Genomic DNA, 25,373 nt, shown 5'->3' with positions numbered 1-25,373 from the left:
TTTAATTTGCTAAGTGCTTTATTAAACGAAGGTCCTAATGGATGACTCTTTGGGGCCTTCCAACAGCCCTTCCTACAAGTAGAGATTCTGAATCCAGAGGTTGCTTGGTTTAGCTGCTTCCATGACATTGCTTCTTGAACATTTCCAAACATTAGGAGTAAAGATTTTTGTCCTGCTGTGGGCCACCATGCTCATGAAAATGCTTTATTTAACTCAGTCTTTGCATATCCTTCTACCCACCCACGTACAACAGGGCAGCAGCAACTTTTGACCAGTTAGGCTCGGGTTCACAGCAGGGGCTCCTAGTTCAGACTTTTGCTCTTGACCTGGAGGTGGGGAGTGGGCAAGGAGAATATCCTTTCCTGGAGTAACAAAAGCCAGGGTCTTTTGAATCTTTAACCCCAGCTGTGTAGGGGAGCCTACTCAGGTGTGAATGTGTCTTGAGACAGTGTAAGTCAGACAAACAAATATCAAATCTGCAAGTAAGAAAACAGGAGAGTTTCAGAGTTTATGTCGTTGAGGTGAGTATGTGGAAAACAAGAGAGAAGAGCAGGCACAGCCTGGCGTTCCCGCAGAGTGCAGAGGGAGGGGCCGCCTGTGTTCATGCTCAGAGTGGACCCCAGCCTCAGCTGACATGTACAAAGGCACTTTTCTGAACACAGAAAGACAGAGTTAACACCAATAAGGAAGGACAGCAAAAAGGCTCCCACTGAACACAAAACATTTCTTCTGGGCTACTATTCACCCACCAGGTTGGGGTCTTCAAGACTGGGAGTGGTACCAGAATATGGAAAATAAGTGGAGTGAGACAAAAGAATTGGGGAAAGGAGCACATAGATGTGACACCCACACCGTTTTTCGCCCCTGATAGCACCTGGAGTCTCTAGCAGGCCCTTGGCACCACAGACCCTTGGGACTTCAGGTCCCATGAGGAGAAACAGTGGCAGGATCGAGGCTGGCTCTCACTGGTCCTGCAGGCGGCTACAGAGTTCCCTCCGACTCCGCTCTCCAGCCCAGCTACGTGTCTTGAGGCGGAAAGTTCTCAGCTCATCCTTGAAGGCCTCATGGTTCATGGGTCGGTAGTCCTGGGGCTCACAGAAGCTCTAGGAAAGGATGGGAGAAGTCCATTAACATGAGGGAAAGGGTAACTTGGAAGGGGTAGACTCCCTCTGCCTTTTTTTTTGGGGGGGGGGGCTAAAGCCCTGTCCCTATAGTCCATGTTATTATGAGAGCTGTAGCCACACCCAGACAGTACCGGGTGCTGTGGGAAGAACTCCTTGTAGCCGCCTTTGAGGATATACATCTCAGGGTAGTACAGGCTAGGATAGTCGTTAGCTGCACGGTCTCGTTCCCTGATGAACCGGCACCTACAGCAGCATATTAACAGTCTGTTAGAGCTGGTTATGCTTAGGGAAAGCTGTTTTCCATGCTTTCTTTGGAGGGCCATCAGAGGACCTGTTCCTTATACACACTCCTCAGAGGGCCTTCAGGAGCACAGATGACTTCTGAGCACAGCAGTGTCAGCTGGCTATTGGGTGGAAGATGTTGAGGCAATGTTAAGAGAAAATAAATACCGGAATAGAAGAGAGGCACTATTTCTAGAACGTTCTTGCATAACTTTCATTAGAAAAATCTCTGGTCTTGACCAAGAAAGAGGAAACAGGAAAGGTAACAAGTAACACAATACAAGAGATATATACTCAGAGGCTGGAGAGATGGCTTAGTGGTTAAGGTGCTTGCCTGTGAAGCCTAAGAACCTAGATTTGATTCCCCAGGATACACATAAGCCAGATGCAAAAGGTGTCACATGCATCTGAAATTCATTTGCAGTGGATAGAGGCATTGGCATGCCTATTCATTCTCTCAAGTAAATAAATGAAATATTTAAAAAAGCAAAAGAGGGCTGAAGAGGCTTAAGCAGTTAAGGCACACAAAAACTCTCCAGATTCCATGAAAGTCAGGGGCACAAAGTGAGGTAGGTGGCACAAACATCCGGAGTTCAATTGCAATAGCTGAGGCCCTGGAGCATCAATTCTCTCTCTAAAAAAAAAAAAAAAAGAAAAGATAAAGAAAAAAGATACGCATATACATGGGGCCTGGTGACACAAGCCTATAATTCTAGTTACTTGGGAGGTTCAAGTAGAAGGATCACAAATTCAAGTCCTTCCTGGGCTGCAGAGTAAGCTCAAGGCCAGGCCTGACAACTTTATACTGAGATTCTGTCTTAAAAAGTCAGGGGCTGGAGAGATGGCTCAGTGGTTAAGGCACTTTCCTGTAAAGCATAACAACCTGGGTTCAATTCCCCAATAACTATACAAAATCATTTGTAGTGGTGCATGCCTCTGGAGTTCACCTGCCGTGGCTGGAGGCCCTGATGTGCCCATGTACTCTGTCTGTACCTCTCTGCTTGCAGATGAATAAATAAAACACTTTTTAAAAAAGATAAAGCTGGGCGTGGTGGCACATGCCTTTAATCCCAGCACTCAGGAGGCAGGGTAGGAGGATTGCCCTGAGTTCGAGGCCACCCTGATACTCCATAGTGAATTCCAGGTCAGCCTGGGCTAGAGTGAGACCCTACCTTGAAAAACCAAAAAAAAAAAAAAAAAAAGATAAGAGTCAGCTGGGTGTGGTGGTGCATACCTTTAATCCCAGCACTTAGGCAGCAGAGGTAGGAGAATTGCTATTGAGTTCAAGGCAACCTGAGACTACATAGTGTATTCCAAGTCAGCCTGGGCTAGAAAGAGACCCTACCAAAATAAATAAATAAATAAATAAATAAAAGGTTAAAAGCCCAGGGATGTAGAGTGCTTGTCTAGCATGGACGAAGTCATAGCGTTCCATCACCAGTTCAACAAAAAAATATCTAGGCTCAGCCAGGCGTTGTGGCGCATGCCTTTAATACCAGCACTCGGGAAGCAGGCAGAAAGATCACTGAGAGGTCCAGACCATCCTGAGACTACATAGTAAATTCCAGATCAGCATGAGCTAGAGTGAAACTCTACCTTGGGAAACCAAAAAATGTAGGCTCATGTTCTAGACCAGATCTGGTAGAGGACCCAAGGTAGGAAAAAGAGGAAAGAGGAGAAAAAGCCCAGTCATTGGTCTCAGTGCCCAGTGGAAATGGGAGCCATGTGCTAAAACTTCACAGGAGGGGGGAGCATAGCAGGGATGAGGTCCCTGCCCACAGAATCTGGAGCCAGGTGTCCACTGTGAGGCCACTAATAGTTAGATGGAGCTGGAGGCAACCCTGGGAAATAGCCAGGGCAGAACAGAGATAAGAGGAGAGGCAAGTAAAGGAAGGCTGAGATCCAGGTTGTGGACAGCAAGGGAGCAGTATTCTAGTGGAGCCCTAACAACATTGAACTCTGGAAGTATGAGTATCACTAAGGATGGGGTAAGGATAGGACTATCAGGCTTTTGTGGGGATGGCAGCAATGAGTGAGGGGATCTGACTGGAACTTACATGCGGGGTCCACGCTCTGATGAGAATTCACAGTGGAAAATGAGGATGATTCTCTTGTCTAGGCTACAGGTTGTGATAGGCGTCTGCAGCAGGAAGGTCTCAGCATCCCGTTCCAGGGGCAAGTTCACAGCAGTCTATCAAAGGAGAGGGGAGGGGGAGATGTAAGACCATAGTTTGCTTGTAGGGCTTCCCTTTGGTAACTGCAAACAGGTAACACCACCTCTCACTGAGCATGCATACCATGAGAAGGTACCCCATGGAGGTTAACGAGTCTCTCAATAGCAGATCTGAATGAGGGACCTCACCCAGCACCCGTCTCACCTTGATGTGTCCACCTTCATACTCATAGGGGTATCTGCAGTCCACAATCACAAACTTCTCCACGATGTTGCTAAACTTGCCCATCAACAGGGCCACCATCTGCAGGGGTGATGAGGTTTGGTTGCCAGCAACTAGGAGCTGGCCCTTACCCTTCCATGGCTGACACACGCAATCCACCCTGACAGAATTTAACAGCTGAACAATAATCAATCTGCCATGCACCTGCAAGGTGGCCCAACCCTGCTTACGGTTTCTGGTGAGATGTACTTAAGGTCTTGGTGTTTGCCATCCACAGTCTGCAGGAGGAAAGCCTAAAGGGAGAACAGACAGGCCAATACAGCACTTGAGGGAAAATGAAGTTGTTGAGACAAGAAGCCTTGAAAGAGCACAGCTGCGTTCACAAACCCAGAGGGAACATCGGTTCTGACCTTCAAATTCAGCACTGGCTCCCACAGCAACCAAGAGGAACCTCCTGGAGTTGATACCCAAGGAATAAATAACCTTCTCCAAAACAAGAAAAGGTATCCTCTAAATATTTATGTTTCTGATTGTAGGTTAGTGCTGCTCTCAGCTTTGGTCAGAAAAGACTGTGTGGACAGTGATTATCAGAGACTTAAAACTTAAAGCGCAGAGAGTAACTACTAGGTATCCAGCCCTAAACGGGACAACTATACCACTTCCTCCACGGCTCAGGGCATATTGTGGAAGGGGGCAGGAAGAATGTAAAAGGCAGAGAACAGGAGGATAGAATAGAAGTGCTAGAGAATGCTGTCTTCCACATATGACATGACCATTGCACTCATGAACTCACATCGGCTGTTGCCTGTACATGATTGGCCTGTTGACACTGAGTGGTGGAAGGTCTCATGAGGAACTTACCCTTTCCTGAAGAGTTATTGGCAGGCAGTAGCTACTAGGGGAGGGTAGACATTTTCTTTAATTGTATACCCACGGGTAAGTTGTCCATATTCCAATAAAAAAAAGCCCACCCATGCAAACATTAATTGAATTCATAAGAAAAAAGATTGAGGGCTGGGGATATGGCTTAGCGGTTAAGCGCTTGCCTGTGAAGCCTGAGGACCCCAGTTTGAGGCTCGATTCCCCAGGTCCCATGTTAGGCATATGCACAAGGGGGCACATGCGCCTGGAGTTTGTTTGCAGTGGCTGGAGGCCCTGGCACACCCATTCTCTCTCTCTGCTTCTTTCTCTGTCTGTTGCTCTCAAATAAATAAATAAAAAATAAAATAAAAAGATTGACAAAGATAATCTTAGGCTGGAGGGATGGTTTAGTGGTTAAGGCATTTGCCTGCAAAGCCAAAGGACCCAGGTTCAATTCCCCAGGACCCAAGTAAGCCAGATGTACAAGATGGCACATGTGTCTGGAGGCTCTGGCGGCCCATTCTCTCTTTCTGTCTGTCTCTCTCTCTCTGCCTCTCTCAAATAAATAAATAAAAACTTTTAAAAAGGATAATCCATTTTTTTGGGGGGGTTTTAAAGTTTAGAGATATTTTATTAGGTTCTAGATAGAACTTAAGGTGCTTAAGAGAAGGAAAGAGGAGACATGAGAAGACAGGAGTGGGGGAAAGTCCTTGGTATTAATTTTAAAGGATAGTAAAGGAAAAAAAAAAAAACCAACCTTGAAGCACCATTTTTAAAATGAACTAACCAAAAAAAAGTATGGCAGGGGAAGACATGAACTTGCTTCCTGCCCCTTAGGCTATTTGTTAAGGGTGAGGAAGGAGAAGACTCCACACTAGACATTAGTTTGGAAATATTTTCCAGGATTGAAGTCTAGCAGATGACTGAACAGATTTGAGGTAGAATCAGGAAGGAGAACAAGAGGGGAGTCTACATGAGAACAGGGATGAAAAGATAGGAAAAGAAAGGGGAGCCATGGGGGAAAGAGGGAGCCAGAGTAGCTCCTAGATTAGGGGTAACAGGCCAGGCACCTTGAGGGCTTTGCACTGGTACCTTGGAGTAATCCCCAATCAGTCCACGGTGGTCACTATCCAGGATGCTCTCAATCTCTTCATGACACAGGGACTTTGAGCGGAGAATACGGGCTTTCTGGAAGATGAAGCACATGAGGGGGTGAGAGGTAAGGTTGCCTTGAAGTACCCTGTCAAGCTAGGACCCTGCACATTACTCTCTGCTACATACCTGGCCAAGAGAGTGCTGCCCAGAACATATGACACCCAGACGTATCCCCACATGGGCAGTGACAGCCTAGCCCCAGGAGACAGACACTTACAGGCTCCTCTGGCTGCTGTTGCTCTTCCAGGGGGGTCACACTCCTCCTTCGCTTGCTCTGGACAGGCATGTCTCTGTCCTGGGGCCTCTCTAGCCTCTTGAGGATTGGCCGGATCACGCTGCAGGGCATTGATGGAGAGCGGAAGAGCCGCTGGCACTTGCTGAACATGATGAGATCCTGGCAGGGGCCAATAGGTCAGGGGTCAGAGTGCCCAAATACCCAACCCCAAATCCTCCCAAGGTCTGAGGGAGACACCTGAGGCCCACCTGTTCTTCTTCCTTATCCAGAGTCTTGACCAGTGGAGCACTAATGAGGCTTTCCATGCTCGGGGGGACCACATCATCCTCCTGAGGTCAAATCAGCAAAGACATGATAACAACCATCCACACAGGGTCAATTCCTCAGGCCCCAAGTCCTCCTCAGCCTTGCTGGCTCCTTCTCCCATAGCAACCCCTAAGCCTTCAAAGCTATAGGGATCCACTTGCTGCTGGGGCTTGCCCTGAACAAGAGGCCCCTCTACCCTGGCCAGACTGCAGTCCACTGTAGCACCTGCCATGTGCTCTTTTCTGATTGGCCTGAGATCAGGCTGTGACTCAGTTACCTCAAATTCTTCTGACATTGGGTGAGGTCACAGTGGCAGATGCTCAGAGCTCTTCTGATATATCCCAGGGAGAGGGAAGTGTCTGGTGCCCTAAGCCTGTTTACCTTTAAATCACTTTCCAGGATGTCAACAAATCCATCATCTTCCTCAGCAGCCCCCCCAGCAGGGGTCAGGGAAAAGCAGGACTGGGATGCAGGGCTCACCACCTCTACTTCCATCTTCTGCTCAGCAGAAACACACTGTTGGAACAACACAGGCACAATATATTCAAGTGCAGACTGCCGTCTTTTCTGAGGCTAGCTTCCCCAGTGCCTGAGCACTCTGGACCACCCTTTTCTTCCCCCTTTTTTTTGGAAGGCCCTGTGAAAGCTGGGCTTCCCTTCCCTCTGGGAGGAGCTGATCTGACTCCCTCCAGGACACAGGCCTGCTTTAGTGGTCTCCTGGATCAGCCCAGAAAACACCTAGTGACAAATGTGCAGGGTCACATTCATCTCCTCCCTCCTATAGAATGTCGGGGTCTCCTCATGTACCATCAAGTCAGGGGCTGAGTTTGGCCTCTGGGTAAAAGCCTCCCTGCGGCTGGCCCACTCTGACAGAGCTTGGCCAGGGCTGGAGCGAGTAGGCTTCCATGGCATTTTGAAAACAAATCTGTCCTGTAGTTAAGATATGAGAAGAGGCATCAGAAGATGCCAGAGGACCACACCAGTGCACCCCTTTCTATCCCCTTCCATCCTGGCCCCTGGAAACACACATTCTCTTTGTCTTCCCCAGGACTGCTGACAATTCTGCTGTGCACCTCATTCTTCCTCCAGCTGTTTAGTGCTTGCGAGTTGGTGATGTTCTGTAGCACAGGGCTGTGGCCCAGCAGTCTTACCTAGGGAACCAGGCAGGGCAACAAGTACTGAATGGTGCTTTCCTCTGCCACTACTCAATCCCAACCTCCTCTCACCCCACTCCAAGTCCTTCAGGCCACCCAACCACCTCTGAACCCCTATCTTCCTCAGCCAGCTAAAGAAAGGACACTAGGCTGCTTAAATCACACCCTCTGGTAGGTACCACCATGGCCCAGCAGCATGCCCATCTCCCTGTGGAACCTCAGAGTCACTCACTGGCAAGGACTGGAAGCGTCTTATTGGAAACTGCTCACTACAAAAGAAAGAGGAACCAGTCAGGGTTAGGAGATTTGGGGCCAGAGAACGAGAGTAGGCCCATGTCCTTGAGCCTCAAGTCCTGTACACAGCAGGAGACAGCATGAGGTGAGTAGAGATGGTAAGAGTAGTACTTACTTTTGAATGACCTGGCTGGCTGCCTCAATAGCCTGTTCAAACCTAGAAGAGTGATTTTCCCTAGGTAAGGCTGTTGGGCCACAGTCCTGTTCTATACAGAACATCACTGTAGCCCACTGACCACCTCATGTACCAGACCCCAGACCATAAGGACCAGTGGACATGCATGAAGTTACAAGATGGCCAGGACTCAGGCTAGGGGAAGACGACTGTAGGAAGCAGCTCACTGTTGGTGGACCAGGTATTGAGGATGAGAGGCAGCCTGGGATTTTAAAGGCTTCCCTGAATGGAAGAGGGCCCAGAGAATGGCAGCCATGGAGACAGAGGGGTCAGGTTGCAAGGTCACTGAGACATCACCAAGGCAACAGTCTTGCCAGCTTGCTAGCACCAGTCAACACAGACCTTCCACCTATATGCAAATCACCTTACTGGGGCCATATGGCCACCAGGAAAGGCATCCATTCATCCCATTATGACAGGCCACAGACACCCAGCAATGCGGGTGACTCCAAAAGTGGATGCTAGCAAAGCTGGGTTTCTCTTTCCTCTGAGAGAAGCTGGCTAGCCTCCCTCTAGAACAGAGGCCTGCTTTAGCAGTTCCTTGAATCATTCAGCAAACCCAATAGTAACAAATGTGCAGGCTCACATCCTCTCCTCCCTCCTATGGAATTTTCCAGATCCAACCTCTGTTCCACCCCCTCCTTCTGCTATAGAAAAGGCCAGCAGGCAAGGAATTCCAACAGATGTTCCTTTTGAGGCTGAGGCATAAGCTTCTGTATATAGGCTCCACCCACCAGCAATGTTACTGGAGACCATCTGCTACATAGAGCTTTTGAGATACACACACCACCCACATACCCTAGCTTCTTTGAGAACTCAATAACTGTCAAAAGCAGGTGCGGGGGGAGGGCGGCGTGGGGTTGGCACTCAGTGCCTAGGAGCTGTGCCCCATCAACCTGCCATAAGTCACAAATAATTTAATTGACTTGGTTTCCAATCTGCAACCGGGCTTTAGGGGTAAGGGATCTGTGTCACCACTAAAAACCAAGCCACAGTCCTCCCAAACCCACCTAGTTCTCTTTCCTGTTTGTGAATAAACCTTGGGCCTACCTAATCTGATCAAAGGCAACAGGGGGAAATACAGTCACGGCTCTAAACCCAAAGCCACCATCAACCAGCCCAAACTGTCAATTCCCAGCTGTCCCTACTAATAACTGGCAGCTGTTTCAGCAGCTGGATGGGAACAGGTGTGCTCTGAATGGCACAATCACATAGGAGGGAGAAGAGTCTTCTGAGAACAGAGCCCACCAGTTTTTGTTGTTATTCAAAGGGCCTGGTCCAAGTATTGCCTCCTCCTCCCCCCAAAAAACATTAAAGCAAGGGAATGCTGATGGGCCAAGGACCAAGCCAGTCTGCAAGTGATTATTTCGTTTGCCACAGGTTTTTTTTTTTTTTTTTTAGGTAGGGTTTCACTGTAGCTCAGGCTGACCTGCAATTCACTATGTAATTTCAGGGTACCCTCAAACTCATGGTGACCCTACCTGTGCCTCCCAAGTGCTGGGATTAAAGGCTGGTCTCGAACTCATGGCAATCCTCCTACCTCAGCCTCCCAAGTGCTGGGATTAAAGCCGTGCACCACCACACCCGGCTCCCAGTTTTTCAAGGTAGCGTCTCACTCTAGCCAAGGCTGACCTGGAACTGACTCTGTAGTATCAAGCTGGTGTTGAACTCACAGTGATCCTTCCGCCTCTGCCTCCCAACTGCTGGGATCACGGGTGTGTACCACCACACCCAGCTCCCATCCTCTAGCCTTAAATTTTTGAGTGCTGGGATTACTGGTGTGGGCCACCACACCCAGGAGACTAGAACCACATTTTTAAGTTGGAAAACATTTTACATGCAAAAAATTTGTACAGCAAAAGAGAAAAATATAACATAGGATGTTTCTTATTTTTATTTGATTTTTAGAGACAAGATCTCACTCTGCAAATGAACTTCAGATGCATGTACCACTTTGTGCATATGGCTTTATGTGGGCACTGAGAAATCAAACCTGAGCTTGTAGGATTTACAAGCAGTACCTATAACTGCTAAGCCATTTCCTCAGCCCCTAGGATATTACATTTCTGAAAGAAATGCTGGGGTCAAGTATCCAATCAGCCACTGCCCCTCCCATCTCTGGCCCTGAGTCTTCTCTCATCTGGCTCCTGTGACAACAGACCCTTCTCTAAAATAAACAGATTCTCAAGGTACCAGAAGATCAGCTAGTCCCCCACGTGGGGATTCTGAAGGATGTGTCTACTTTCCTAATCTCCTCTGTGAATTTACAGTAAAAAATAGGCTGGGTGGCTCCCGCCTTTAATCCCAACTCAGGAGGCAGGGGTAGGAAGATCGCTGTGAGTTTGAGGCTAGCCTGAGAATACAGAGTGAATTCCAGGTCAGCCTAAGCTAGAGTGAGACCCTACCTCGAAAAACTAATAAATGAATAAATAAAACAGAACATCCAAGGCTGGTGCCAACTCCTCAGTAATAGGCATCCCCCTTTATTCCCCCTTTTTTTACTCACATGTGCTCGGCCATCTGTGGATCCATAGGGCTGGGGGTGTCCATGCAGAGACCTTGGGAGGAATGACAACAAAAAGTCTTGGCTTCCCAAGAAGGGAAAAATAGAAAATAAAAAAAAGGTAAAACCTACCTATGATTCCCAAAGGGCACACACATGGCTCCACTCTGTTTACTAAGGAAACTTCTCTACACAGTGCTTATAACCACGTTTCTAAGCATTTTTTTCTTAAGCTGATTTAAAGACCAAGTTTTACTGCTAAATGCTTTCTGGGTGGAGCTATGGTTTAGTGACTGTGCCACAATGTTTTGAAAAGTTAAGGTGTCACCCCCAAATGAGGGCCACACCCTCCCAGGCTCTCCAGTCTGAACTGGGTGTGGTGAGACCCACCGGAGGTATGTCTTCTCAGCTTTGTGGGCAAGGCAAAACAGGCTCCTGGCCCCACCAGATTGTATGAAAGATTTGATGGAAAGAAAGTCAAACATCCAGGAACTTCCCAAATTCTTCCTGGCACTTAGGGGCCTACCCAGAGACCCCAGGCCTCACCTACATCAGAAGATTCCGAGGACTCAGATGAAAGGGAGGATTCAGATGAGCGCCTGGACAGAGATAGGCGTCCCAACCGGTTCCGGTAAGGCAGGCTCCCTACCAGACTCTTTGGGGTCTCCCTGGGAAAAGACCCAGAAAAGAAGGTAAATAAACAGGGCTCAAGGATTGGCTCATCTGTGAAGGGCTTCCTACCCACCCAACACCGTACCAGGTGGTTCACATCATGGAACTAGCCTCTTTCTCAGGTCAAAGGTCCTCATTCTACAGAGGCCTTAAAAGTGTTTTCTCTAGGCTGAGTGGTTTAGGAAAGATCCTTCCAGTAAGCAACTGGAAGAAATGAGCCAGGGGCAAGAGCAAGGAGGCTAGGCAGGGGGCAGCAGAGGAGCTCTGAAGAGTCTTCCCTTGCTCTTCACATCCCCACCTCATCACAGTCAAGATCTGGGTCTCTATTGCAGCTAGACAACCTAACCAGCACCCCAAAAGCTTGCTTAGAGAACAGGAACAGTCTTCCATCAGTTTAACACTGGGAGTAGACTGGGGGATGCAAGGTGCAGAGAAAGCAGGGGCACGGGCTTGTGAGAACTACTGTTATGCCAACCAGGCTTGGGAGGGATCCACTACCTGGGGCAAAATGGTGGCTTGGGGCAGAGATTAAAGAAGAAGCGTGGGGGAGACACCATGAGGGAGGAGGAAGGGAGTATCCTCGGTAGGTTACCTGGAGGGTGTAAGTCACACAAGCGCCCCTTTCCCGGGGCCCTTGAAGCAAGGGTCCGGGCGTCTCTGCTCCGCACTGCACGGATTCGGCCCCGGTGCCTCGTCCCTCAGAGGTCTGGTCTGGGCCTCCCATCCCACCCCATCCAGCCTCCTCGAGGAATCCTACCTGCCGAGCCCAGCGAGGTTATGCATGGTCTGGGTGAGGGTGCTGACCGGGGACCCGAGAAGGCCATCAGACTCCAAGCCGAGGCCCGGGAGATGGCGCGGGCAGTGGGCCCCACGGAGAGCGGAGCCGGACGCCGGCTGAGGAACCTCCATCGAGGCGGGGCGCGGGGCAGAGGCTGCAGCGGAGCGGAGCGCCCCGGCGGCCGACAGATGCGGGGCGCGGGGAGGGAGAGCTGGGGCGAGGGGGAGGGAGGGAGGAAGGGGGGAAGAGCCGCGGGCCGGGAGCCCGACCGGAGAGGGACGCGGGGAGGAGAGGAGAGGAGGGAAGGGGGAAGGGACCCGGGGCAGGGCAGCTGCTCGGGAGCGTCTAGGTTGCAGCTGCCACCAGCACCTCCTTATATATTCGAAAAATAACAGCGGCCGCGCTGCCAGACGCCGCCCAATGGGGCGCGGGTTCAGGGAGGGCGGGATCGAGGGCGGGACCCGTGGAGCTGGCGGCGCCTGGGCTGGATGAGCCCTGCCCGCCCCGTTCGCAAGCTTCGGGTGGGATTCAGAAATTGGGGTTCATCCCAGGTCCGCGCACATCGTCCTCCCTGCTCTTGGGCCCGAGGATCCGGCCTCCAAAATTCCACCTCTCGGGACCCGGTTTGAGCTACTCACCCTCAGAGGAAGCAACGACCCCCTAGGGTCGCTCTTTAACCTGCGCGCGGTCACCAGTAAAGGACCGTGGGACGCGCCTTCTGCCTCCGAGAAGTGGCCAAGCGTGCTGAGGTCTGAATCTCGTCCCATGTTACAGGACGGAGACATCGCGGCGTGAAGAAAGTCATTAACTCACTTAGGGTCACGCATTTGGTTAAGTAGCGGAGCCTGGCTAAGCTGCCTCCCGAGAGCGTCTGACCCCGCAGCCCCTCCCGCCACGACGCGGGAGCGCAGAGCAGCTGCAAAGGGTAATCGCCACGAGCGCGCGCGCGAGCGCGCAGGTCCCGCGCGGGAACTGGAACTGAGCCGGCTTCCGGGGATCCCGGCCTCCACCGGACCCCACGGGGCCCAGCTGCCTCACGCAGTCCCCAGGAAAGGCTCTAACGGTTGGACTGAGGCATGGATTTCTGCTGCGGGCAGTTTGGTGGATTAACCACTAGAGAACTCAGTTATGGAAGTACCTCACACCCACTGGTGGCCTAATTTGATGTCAATAGCGCCATGTTGTTTAAATGGTTTCTTTGATGGTGAAGCTGAATTCGTCATTAGTTTACTATGAGCATAGACTAATTATCTTCACCGTCGACCTAGCCTGTTTTCCTGGTATGAGACTGGGAAAGAGCTAGTGGGCACTTTGAAGCTGCCTCTACCCTAAGCTGATAATCAGGAACAAGGGGTGCAGCTCAGAAAAGCAAGGAACCTTGCTTCCTGTCCGGTCTCAACCATCCGTCATAGACGAACGAGTTGGGGGAGGCAGAAAGGAGGCCTTAGTAGGGGAGTATTGATGCTTGGAGAGTAAAGGAAGATCCTAGCTCTACTAAGGAGGAGTGACCACGGTGGGAGCTGCGACCTTTTCCTTCTCAACATTTTGTCCAGTTCCTGTGTTGTGGCAGGTGCTATACTGCCTGATAGAGAGGGACTGCTTTCTTGTTCAGGTCAGAGGTCAAGCTCTAGACCTCCATCCCTAACCTGCACTGGCTGCTCTTAGTGCCGGGAGGGGGAGAGAAACGAAGAAATACCCTAAGGGTTGCACTTTCAAAACCAACACAACAGGTACTCCCTCACCCCAACACATGGTAACTACATGGTAAGGGCGAAGCTTGAAAACCCCCTGAAGCCTTTGAAATATCACAGCTGGAGGTTGCCTCTGACCCAGTGGGGTGCAGGGGAGTAAAATCCCAAAGGGGGAGGTTCCCCCTTCCCAGAGCACCTCACATTATTTCTCTGTGTGCCTGGAACCTCCTTTTGTCAAATTGATTATATAAGATATGTGCTCAATTAAAACAAAACAAAACAAAAACTAGTCCCTAAGGTTAAAATGTTTGCGTTATCAGAGCCAGGCGTGGTGGCACAAGCCTTTAATCCCAGCACTTGGGAGGCAGAGGTAGGGGGATCCCCATAACTTCGAGGCCACCCTAAGAATACAGAGTGAATTCCAGGTCAGCCTGGGCTAGAATGAGACCCTACCTCGAAAAACCAAAAATAATAATAATAAAATAAATAAAAATGTTTGCATTTTCTCTTTTATTGCCTAGAATTTGCTATATAGAGCAGGCTGGTCTCAAGCTCACAGAAAGCCTACTGTCTCAGTCTCCCAAGAACTGGGATCATAGGCATGAGCCACCACAAGTTAAAATATTTGCAACTAGCATAGTAAGGGGGCCAGTTCTTCCCATACCCGCTTGGCCATACTTGTGGCTGCAGAAGGCGTCATCTTCCCATTAAAACAACCAACCTGAAGAATGGAGCATATCAAGCTCAAGGCCCATTCTAGGATGTCTGTGGTGATCCTGAGGCCTGGTTAGAAAAGCACAGGCCAACACTTGGGAGGCTGAAGTAGAAGGATCACTGTAAATTCAAGGCCACCCTGACTACAAAGACTACAAAGTGAATTCCAGGTCTGCCTGGGCTAGAGTGAGACCCTATCTCAAAAAACCAAAATAAATAAGACTAATTGAGAGGGGGAGGGGATATGATGGAGAGCGGAGTTGTGAAGGGGAAAGTGAGGGGGGAGGGAATTATCATGGCTTATTGTCTATAATTATGGAAGTTGTTAATAATAAAATATATATATTAAGGGGCTGCAGAGATGGCTTAGCGGTTAAGCACTTGCCTGTGAAGCCTAAGGATCCCGGTTCCAGGCTCAATTCCCCAGGACCCACGTAAACCAGATGCACAGTGTGGTGCATACATCTGGAGTTTGCAGGGGCTGGAGGCCCTGGCATGTCCATTCTCCCTCCCTCCCTCCCTCTCTCTCTCTCTCATCTGCCACTCTCAAATAAATAAATAAAAAATAAACAAAAAATTATATATATGTGTGTGTGTATATATATAACAGGCTGGGCATATGCCTTTAATCCCAGCACTCGGGAAGCAGAGATGGAAGGATCACCGTGAGTTTGAGGTCATCCTGAGACTACATAGTGAATTCCAGGTCAGCCTGAGCTAGAGTGATACCCTATCTAGAATCTCCTCCGCACCCCCCTGCAAAAAAAAAGAGGAGGATCTGGAAAGATGGCTCGCTGGTTATAGACACTTGTTTACAAAGCCTTCTAGCCTGGATTCAATTCCCCTGGCAACCCAAAAATTAGAGCATGTTTGTGGCATTCATTTACAGCTGCAAGCCTGGTGCCACCCACACCACAACACATGAAAATAAATATTAACAAAAGAAAAAGAGGGCTGGAGAGATGGCTTGGCAGTTAAGGAGTTTGTCTGCAAAGCCAAAGGATCATGGTTCGATTCTCAAAGACCCACATAAGCCAGATGCACAAGGGAATGTATGCATCTGGAGTTCTTTGCAGTGGCTGGAGGCCCTGGGGTGCCCATTTTTTTTCTCTCTCTCTTTTTTCCTCTTTCTCTCTCTCAAATAAATAAATAAAAATATATTTTAAAAGAAAGAAAGAAAAAGAAACAGGTGTGGGGAGATGGCTTAGCAGTTAAAGCACTTGCCTTCAAAGCCTAAGGACCCAGCACCCACATAAGCCAGACGCACGAGGTGGGACATGCGTCTGGAGTTCATTTGCAGTGGCTGGAGGCCCTGGTGTGTCTATTCTCTCGTTCTCTGCCTCCCTCTCTCTTTCCTCCTTCCCTCTCCCTCTTTCCAATAAATAAATAATTTTTTAAAAACCCAAAATTTCTTCCATGGAACCATTTTTTAAAAATTTATTTGCAATGAGAGAGAGAAAGAAAGAATGGGTATGCCAGGGCCTCAAGCTGCTACAATGAATTTCAGATTTGTGTGTGTGTGTGTGTGTGTGTGTGTCTGTTTGTGTAAGTATGTGCACATGTGGAAATCAGAGGACAACTTTCAGGTTGTTTTTTTGTTTGTTTGTTTTTGTGTTTTTTGAGGTAGGGTCTCACTCTAGCCGAGGCCAACCTAGAATTTACGTCGTCTCAGGGTAGCCTCAAACTCACAAGAGATCCTCCAACTTCTGCCTTCTCAATGCTGGGATTAAAGGTGTGCGCTACCATGCCTGGCTTCCCCCACCCCCATCCCTGCCAGGTAGGATGTCATTGTAGCTGACCAGGAACACACTCTGTAATCCCAGGCTGACCTCAAATTCACATCAACCCTACTATCTCTGCCTCCAACTCCAGAGTGCTGGAATTGAAGGCATGTGCTACCATACCAGGCTTTGGACTGATTCTTACCTGTCTACCTCATTTGAGGCAGGGTTTCTCACTCTGGATTCCTGGACAGCTGTTTTTAGCTGCAATCTCTAAGTTTCTGGGAAATTCTCCTGTCTCCAGTCCTCATCTTGCAGTCAGTATGCTGAGATGACAGAAGCCCACCACAACTTCTGGCGTTTTTTTTTTTTTTTTTTTTTCATCAGTTTTTCGAAGTAGGTTCTCAATGTAGTCCAGGCTGACGTGGAATTCACTATGTAGTCTCAGGGTGGCCTCAAACTCACAGTGATCCTCCTACCTCTGCTTTCCAAGTGCTGGAATTAAAAGTGTGTGCCACCAAGCCCAGCTCTACATATGCATTTTTTCAGACCTAGTTAGTATGAAAGACAGCTATCCTAGCCTATCCCATACAGTTGTACACCAGTAAAAAGTATGCAGGAAGATTAAACACAGGTATGGGCCAAAAGTAGTCTCCTACCTCTGCTTTCCAAGTGTTGGGATTAAAGGTGTGGGCCACCATGCTTGGCTCTTTTTCACTGCCTCATTCTCAAATAAATAATAAAATATTTTTAAAAAGAAAAATGATATTATGAAATTTGCAGGGAAATGGATGGATCTGAAAAGGATTATATAATGAGGTAACCCAGGCCCAGAAATTCAAATGACACTTGTTCTCTCTCATATGTGAATTCTAGCTACAAATGTTTAGATTTGATTGTGAGTTGGAATAAAAGTCAGTAATAGAGACCAGGAAGCTAAAAAGGGTCTATAAGGACATTAACAGATAGCTTAGCAGTTAAGGTAATGCCTGCAAAGCCAAACGACCGAGGTTTGAATCTTCAAGACCCAAGTAGGCGAGATGCACAATGTGAAGCATGCATCTGGAGCTTGTATGCAGTGGCTAGAGGCCCTGGCATACCTATTCTCAATCTCTCTATCCCTCTTTCTCACTCTCAAATAAATAAATAAATAAATATAAATATTTTTTAAAATTTTTTATTAACAACTTCCATGATTATAAAAAAAAATATCCCATGGTAATACCCTCCCTTCCTTTGAAACTCCATTCTCCCCATCTCAATCTCTTTTATTTTGATGTCATAATCTTTTCCTCCTATTATGATGGTTTTGTGTACGTAGTGTCGGGCACTGTGAGGTCATGGACATCCAGGCATTTTATGTCTGGGGGGAGCACATTCTAAGTATAAATATTTTTAAAATAGGGCATGGTGGCACTTGAGAAGCAGAGGTAGGAGGATCTCAGTGAGTTTGAGGCCAGCCTGGGACTACAGAGTAAGTGATATCCAGGTCAGACTGGGCTAGAGTGAGACCCTACCTTGAAAAAAACAAAAAGAAAAATAAAGATTGACTTTTGCCAGGTGTGGTTGACACATACCTTTAATCCCAGCAATCCTACACTAGATATATACCAAAGAACAGTGGAAACATAGGGTCACCAAAAACTTTGTAAATTAACGTTTAGAGCAGCATTAATAATAACCAAAATATGGAAATGGCTGGAGAGGTGGCTTAGTGGTTATGGTTCTTGCCTAAGGACCCACATTCAATTCTCTAATACCCACATAAGCTGTATGCACAATGTAGGCCAAGTGTCTAGAGTTTGTTTTTAGTGGCTGGAGGCCCTGGCACACCCATTCTATTTGTCTCTCTCTCTCAAAATAAAATAAAATATTAAAAAATATATGGAGGGCTGGAGAGATGGCTTAGCCATTAAGGCATTTGACTGCAAAGCCAAAGGACCCAGGTTCGATTCCCTAGGACCCACATAAGCCAGATGCACAAGGTGGCACATATATCTGGAGTTCAATTGCAGTGGCTGGAGTTCCTGGCACGCCCATTCTATCTGCCTCTTTCTCTCTCTTTCAAATAAATAAATAAGTTTGAAAGATATATGAAAAAACCCAAGTGTCTATCAACTGAAAAATTAATAAACAAAATGTCATATATCTATACAAGAGAGTAGTATTTCATTGTGTGGCATATGTGTGTGTAGAGGTCCAAGGTCAACATCATGTGTCTTCCTCATTTACTTTCCATATTATTTTTTTAAAAATGGGCTGGAGAGATGGCTTAGCAGTTAAGGCACTTGCCTGCTAACCCTAAGGACCCAGGTTCTATTCCCCCAGTACCCACATAAGCCAGATGCACAAGTTGGCACATGTATCTGGATTTTGTTTGCAATGGCAGGAGGTCCTGGTGTGCCCATTCCCTCTTTCTCTTGTTCTGTCTATCTGCCTCTTTCTCTCTCAAACAACTAAATAAATAATAAAAAATATTTTGAAGCTGGGCTTGGTGACACACACCTTTAATCCCAGCACTCAGGAGGCAGAGGTAGGAGGATCACCATGAATTCAAGGCCATCCTGAGACTACATAAGGAGTCCCAGGTCAGCCTGGGCTAGTGTGAAACCCTACCTAGAAAAAAAAAAATTGAAAAGAATTAATATATTGTTTCATTTTTTAGATTTATTTGCATGTGTATGAGTGTGTATGAGCATGCCTGGGCCTCTCGCTGCTGCAAATGCATGCCAGACCCTGTATCACTTTTTTCCTTTCTTCTTTCTTTTTTGCATCTTGCTAACAAGGGTGGCTTGGGAACTGAACACAGGCTGGCAGGTTTTGTATGCAAGTGCTTTTAACCTCTGAGCCATCTTCCCAGTCCCTTAAATTTTTTTTATTTGGGCACATGCACATGTGTGTATGGGTGTACCAGTCTCTTGCCACTGCAAATGGAATGCCAGATGCTGTGTCACTGCTTCCATATGGCTTTATATAGGTGGCAGGGGAATTGAACAGAGGCCAGCAGGTTTTGCAAGCAAGTGCCTTTAACTACTGAGCCATGACCCCAGCCCCTCTATTTATTTTTTAAAACATTCTAAAAAATTTACTAGAGTCAGAGACAGAGGGGGAGAGAGAGAGACAGCGTGCATGAGAGAGTGGGTGAGCCAGGGCTTTCAGCCACTACAAATGAACTCCAGATGTGTGTACCTTCTTGTGCATCTGGCTAACATGGGTCTTGGGGAATTCAACCTTGGGTCCTTTGGTTTTGGAGGCAAGAGCCTTAACTGCTAAACCATCCCTCCAGCCCTCTCCCTTTATTTTATTTAAATTTTTTTTTTTTTTTTTGTTTTTCGAGGTAGGGTCTCACTCTGGTCCAGGCTGACCTGGAATTAACTCTGTCATCTCAGGGTGGCCTTGAACTCATGGCAATCCTCCTACCTCTGCCTCCCGAGTGCTGGGATTAAAGGCGTGCGCCACCACGCCCGGCGTATTTAAATATTTTTTTAATTAATTTATTTATTTGAGAGTGACACAGAGAGAAAGAGGCAGAGAGCAAGAGAGAGAATGGGCGCACCAGGGCTTCCAGCCAATGCAAACGAACTCCAGATGCGTTTGCCCCCTTGTGCATTTGGCTAATGTGGGTCCTGGGGAATCGAGCCTCGAACCGGGGTCCTTAGGCTTCACAGGCAAGCGCTTAACTGCTAAGCCATCTAGCCAGCCCTACCTTTATTTTTTGAGACAGGTTCTTTCCAACTTGGCTAAATTAGCTAGCAAGCCCTAGGGATCCTACTGTCTCTGCCTTCCTAGCACTGGATTTACATGCACAGACCTTGGTGCTCAGGTTTTACATAGGTTCTGGGATACAAACTCAGGTCTTCATATATATATATATATATATTTTTTAACAGCAAGCACTTTACTGATTGAGTCATCTCTTCAGCCCCTGAAATATTATTTAGCCATAAAAAATAAAGAGGTTCTGGGCTGGAGGGATGGCTTAGCAGTTAAGGCATTTGCCTGCAAAGCCAGAGGACCCAGGTTCGATTCCCCAGGACCCACGTTAGCCAGATGCACAAGGGGGTGCACACATCTGCAGTTTGTTAGCAGTGGCTGGAGGCCCTGGCACACCCATTCTCTCTCTCTCTCTCTCTCTTTCTCTGTCAAATAAATAAATATAAAATATTTTTTTAAAATAAAGAGTACTGATATTGGCTATATCACAGATAAGCCCTGAAACATGATGATAAGAAAAAGAAACCTGTCATAAAGTACACAAATTATGCTTGCATTCATCTGTAATGTTCTGAACAGAGAAACAGAAAGTAGATCAGTGGTTCCTTAAGGTTGGTAGTACTGGTGTTATGACAGGGAGAAGATAGTTAGGGTTTCTTTCTAAATGTTCTGAAATTAACTTGGGCTGATAGTTACACATATGTGTAATCTGTCTACTTCAAGTGGATAAGCCCTATAGTATGTGAAATATATTACAAAACTTTTTGTTAAGAGTGTGTTTTCTGGAGACTTGACACAGAGATGAAATATTTCTCTTAGGACTTTTAGTTCTGGGATACTTTAGAAACTCTAGGGATGCCCTTGAAGGCTGGATTATCTTCCATCCTGCTAACATCATCTGCCCAAACCACCATATATTCACAGGGTCTTCTATTTCTAAGACCCTCTCTGGAGCTGTACACAGGGCAGTCATATAACCACTACTAGGACACAGAAAATAAATCATATGCATATATTGCTGACATAGCTATTTCCAGACATCTGGTCTACCTGTTTTCTGTAACCCTGCACAGGATCCATTGTCCCTACCACCTATGTGAAGCCCTGGGATCTCCCACCTCCCTTCTCTAAGTACCTTCTTTCCTTTGTTAGCAAAACCCACAATATGCTATCTTTTTTCTTTTTTGACCCAGGCTACCCAGAACTGCTCACTAGACTTCATACCCATTGTAACCCAGTCCATGCCCATCAGCAAGCTTTCCATTATTTTTCTTTTGGTTATTATTGAGAAAAGCCTAGGCTGGCCTCAAACTTAGTACGTAATTGAAGCTACTCTTGAACTCTTGATCCTCCTGCCTCTACCTCCCAAGTGCTTGGATTACAACTATATGCCATTATCCTTGGCTCTCTTTTTCTTTCTTTCTCTTTTTCTTTTTGGTTTTTTGAGGGAGGATCTTGCTATAGCCCAGGCTGACCTGGAATTAGTCTCAGGCTGTCCTGGAACTCACAGAGACCCTCCTACCTCAGCTGGGATTGAAGGCATGTACCACCATGCCCAGAATTTAAAAAAATAATTTTATTTATTTGTAAGGAGGGAGACAGAGACAGAGTGAGTACCAGGGCCTCCAGTCACTGCAAACAAATTTCAGATGCATGTGCCATCTTGTGGGCACTGGGGAACCTGGGTTGTTAGGCTTTGCAGGCAAGCACCTTTAACCACTAAACTATCTCTCCAGCCCTTGCTTTCTCATATATATATATATATGTGATTTATGAGAGAGAGAAAGGGAGCCGCTGGGCCTCTAACCACTGCAAACAAACTCAAGATGCATGTGGCACCATGTGCATCTGGCTTTACACTGGTACTGGGGAACCAAACCTGGGTCCTTAGATTTCTAGGCAAGTGCCTTAACCACTAAGCCATCTCTCCAGCCCCTATTTTTCATTTTAAAGGGCCTGTAGTTTTTTATTTTTAAGATAGGGCTTCACACTAGCCCAGGCTAACCTGGAATTCACTATATAGTCCTAGAGAGCCCTGGAGTACTGTAGTACTTCTTATCAAAGAAAATACGGACATGGTTACATATCTGCAATCCCATCTACACTAGAGGCTGGGTAGGAGGAAAACCAATTCAAGGACAACCTGTACAATTTAGGAAGACCTTGTCCGAAATTGCTCAGAAAGGCCAGGTGTAGTGGTGCACGCCTTTAATACCAGTATTCAGGAGGCAGAGGTAGGAGGATCGCCATGAGTTTAAGGCCACCCTGAGACTACATAGTGAATTCCAGGTCAGCCTGGGCTAGAGTGAGACACTACCTTAAAAAATTTAAAATAGGGCTGGAGGGGTGGCTTGGTGGTTAAGGTGCTTGCCTACAAAGCCAAAGGACCCAGGTTTGATTTCCCAGGACCCATGTAAGCCAGATGCACAAAGTGGCATATGCATCTAGTTTGTTTGCAGTGGTTGGAAGCCCTGGCACGCACTTTCGCTCTCTCTTTCTCTCTCTCTCTGCCTTTTTCTCTCTCTCAAATAAATTTAAAAATTTTTTTTTAATTAAAATTAAAAAGTAGAAGAAGTATGTGGTTCAGTAGTGCCTAGCATGTATGAGACCCTGGATTCAATCCCCAATATGGAAGAAAGAAAGGAAGGGAAGGAAGGGAGGGAGGAAGGGAGGGAGGACAAACTTGAAAAATTCAACCAAGTAAGGGAAGAGGTCCATCTAGTCCATTTACCCAAACACTCATAGATTATAAGTCCACATGAGTGAGGCTAGGGGAGGTATAGGTACAAATGGATGAAATTTCCAAAATGTAGGCATGGTTTCCTAAGATACATAGGAGGGGGGGCCCTTAGCCAGGTCCCCCCACATTTACCGTGGCATAGTGACCAGGCAGCAACCTTGGGCCAAGCACTCACCTGGTCCCAATGGAAAAAAGTTTCATGTTTTCTTCTGAACAAGAATAATACTTTTCTGGGCTGGAGAGATGGCTTAGCGGTTAAGTGCTTGCCTGTGAAGCCTAAGGACCCCGGTTCGAGGCTCGGTTCCCCAGGTCCCACGTTAGCCAGATGCACAAGGGGGTGCACACGTCTGGAGTTCGTTTGCAGTGGCTGGAAGCCCTGGCGCGCCCATTCTCTCTCTCTCCCTCTATCTGTCTTTCTCTCTGTGTCTGTCGCTCTCAAATAAATAAATAAAAAATTTAAAAAAAAATTAAAAAATAAAAAATAAAAAAAAAGAATAATACTTTTCTAAGCTGGGCATGGTAGCACATGCCTTTAATCCCAGCACTCAGGAGACAGAGGTAGGAGGATTGCCCTGAGTTCGAGGCCACCCTGAGACTCCATAGTGAATTCCAGGTCAGCCTGGGCTAGAGTGAGACCCTACCTCAAAAAACCAAAAAAAAAAAAAAAAAAAAAGAATAATTCTTTTTTAGAAGAATACTTTTTATACCTCAGGGGTAGGGAAGACCTCTAAGTAAGACACATAACCAGAAGAAGCAATGAAGTAAAACATGAGCAGAGCCACCTACCTGAAGACTATGAATCTCTCATATCTAAAAGATTTTCTAAGGTAAACAACAAGTGGCTAAAAGAAAAAAAGCAAATACTTTTTTTTTTTTTTTTTTGAGGTAGGGTCTTGCTCTAGCCCAGATTGACCTGGAATTCACTATGTAGTTTCAGGGTGGCCTTGAACTCACAGCACTCCTACCTCTGCTGCCTCCCAAATGCTGGGATTATAAAGGTATGTGCCACCACACCAGGCTTTTTTTTTTCTCTCCCCCAGCAGGGTCTCACTGTAGCCCACACTGACCTAGAACTCACTCTGTAACCTGGGCTGGCTTCAAACTCATGGTAATCCTCTGACTTAGCCTGCTCAGTGCTGGATTAAATTTGTGAGTCACTGTGCTAGTTAACCAAAGATTTTGTGTTCAGAGTATGTGAAGAGTTTAAAAACACCAAGAAAAAGATGGTTGAGGGCTATGGCTTGGTGAAAAAGTATGTGATTAGCATGCATGGGTCCTTGGTTTGATACTTAATACAAATGAGAGAAGCATGGGCAAAGGTTGAAAATCACAGGATTCAAATGGCATACATAAGAAAAGATTGCAGAACACCACACTGACCTGGCTTTCCCCTTATGTCTTTAGCACTTCCTTGTTGATCCCTTCTAGAGCCTTTAACCAAGAAGCTCCCAGGGTACTGTCCTTGGTCCTCCCTCCATTTGACCTCCTCCTATTTTATTTTATTTATTTATTTGTAAGCAGAGAGAGGCAGAGAGAAGAAAGACAGAGAGAATGGGCACACCAGGGCCTCCAGCTGCTGCAGAACACCAGATGCATGCACCACTTTGTGCGTCTGGCTTTATGTTGTACTGGGAAATCAAACCCAGGCCATTAGGTGTTGCAGGCAAGCACCCTATCTGCTGAGCCATCCAGCTCCCCACCCCCCTTTTTTTTTGAGATGGGGTTACTTCAGTCCAGACTGACCTGGATTCACTATGCAGTCTCAAGGTGGCCTTGAACTCACAGCAATTCTCCTATCTCTGTTTCCCAAGTGCTGGAATTAAAGATATGCATCACCACACCCAGCTCCCTATTTTTGTGAAGCAGGATCTCATTCTGGTCCAGACTGACCTGAAACTTACACTGTAGCCCAGGCTGGCCTCAGACTCAAGGTGATCCTCCTACCTTAGCCTCCCAAGTGCTGAAATTAAAGGCGCGTTTACCATCATGCCTGGCTCTTTTCTTCTTAGTCTACATGTATTCGAAGTTTCATCCAGACCCAGCTCCTCAGCCAGTTTTTCTGTGTTGCTACTCTTCAAAACCCTTTAACACTGAAGTGCACACATTAAAAAAAAGGTGATCATTGAAAAATATTTATTTATTTGCAAGTAGAGAGAGATAGAGAGATGGGCATGCCAGGGACTCTAGCAGCTGCTAATGAACTCGACACATGCGCCACTTGGTGCATCTGGCTTTAATATGGGTACTAGGGAATCGAATTCCGGTCATTTAGTGCTTTGATCATCCGAGATGATCATTTTAACATATTTGGTACTGAAGGAAAATGCTTGGTATTTATTTGAATATATGCAGATGTAAATACACGATGCTATTTCTGTAGCTACATGCATGGAAAAGCCCAGTGACACATAGACACTATCATGTCATTAACACTATCAAGTAGATTTAAATATGTTGTCTATACAAATAGCCCTAAAATATATAACTACAGATTACATAGACTGGCTTCCTTTCACACTCGGAACAATACGCAACCATTACAAAGCTTGTAGGCAGTGATATTTACAGACAGGAGAAAATTCTCATTACTTGATGCCAGTCGAGTAAAACGGCAGGGGATGCCACATTTCAGTCTCTAGAGCGTGACGGCAATTTAATACATTTGAAAGCAACTGACTGCGTCTAGAGACAAGAAAAGATATCAAACTGTTACCTGTACATTTCTTCAGATGCTGGAGTAAAAGGTAATTCTGAGTTATTTTTACCTTAAGGGGGAGGGGAAGGTTGTTACTCTTTTTAGGCAGCAAGTCGCGGTCCGCAGGCGCGATGGCAGCGCACCGCGGCCGGGCCTGCGCGGG

General features: G+C 46.9%; 1 protein-coding gene across 6 annotated transcripts; it reads right to left on the bottom strand.

Moving 5' to 3' along the window:
* On the bottom strand, positions 1 to 25,373 carry Cdc25b (cell division cycle 25B). 6 transcript variants are annotated; one of them, XM_045156614.1, is made up of 16 exons: positions 25,281 to 25,373; positions 11,032 to 11,153; positions 10,489 to 10,540; positions 7,923 to 7,964; positions 7,746 to 7,782; positions 7,388 to 7,510; positions 7,167 to 7,289; positions 6,741 to 6,875; positions 6,302 to 6,382; positions 6,036 to 6,212; positions 5,756 to 5,851; positions 4,033 to 4,095; positions 3,785 to 3,883; positions 3,464 to 3,597; positions 1,256 to 1,367; positions 1 to 1,103 (listed from the first exon to the last, which is right to left on the bottom strand). In XM_045156614.1, exons 3-16 carry the CDS (start codon positions 10,530 to 10,532, stop codon positions 963 to 965), a joined length of 1,407 nt encoding a protein of 468 aa, XP_045012549.1. In that variant the 5' UTR covers positions 10,533 to 10,540; positions 11,032 to 11,153; positions 25,281 to 25,373; the 3' UTR covers positions 1 to 962. The 6 variants fall into 6 exon arrangements, with proteins under 6 accessions (XP_045012549.1, XP_045012548.1, XP_004661500.3 ...); XM_045156613.1 differs by lacking the exon at positions 25,281 to 25,373 and adding an exon at positions 12,574 to 12,813; XM_004661443.3 differs by lacking the exon at positions 25,281 to 25,373 and adding an exon at positions 11,915 to 12,330.

Source organism: Jaculus jaculus, chromosome 8, assembly GCF_020740685.1.
Source record: "Jaculus jaculus isolate mJacJac1 chromosome 8, mJacJac1.mat.Y.cur, whole genome shotgun sequence".
Classification (NCBI taxonomy): Eukaryota; Metazoa; Chordata; class Mammalia; order Rodentia; family Dipodidae; genus Jaculus; species Jaculus jaculus.
Note: the sequence above shows the minus strand (reverse complement) of the source record. Positions and strands in the feature narration are given on the sequence as shown.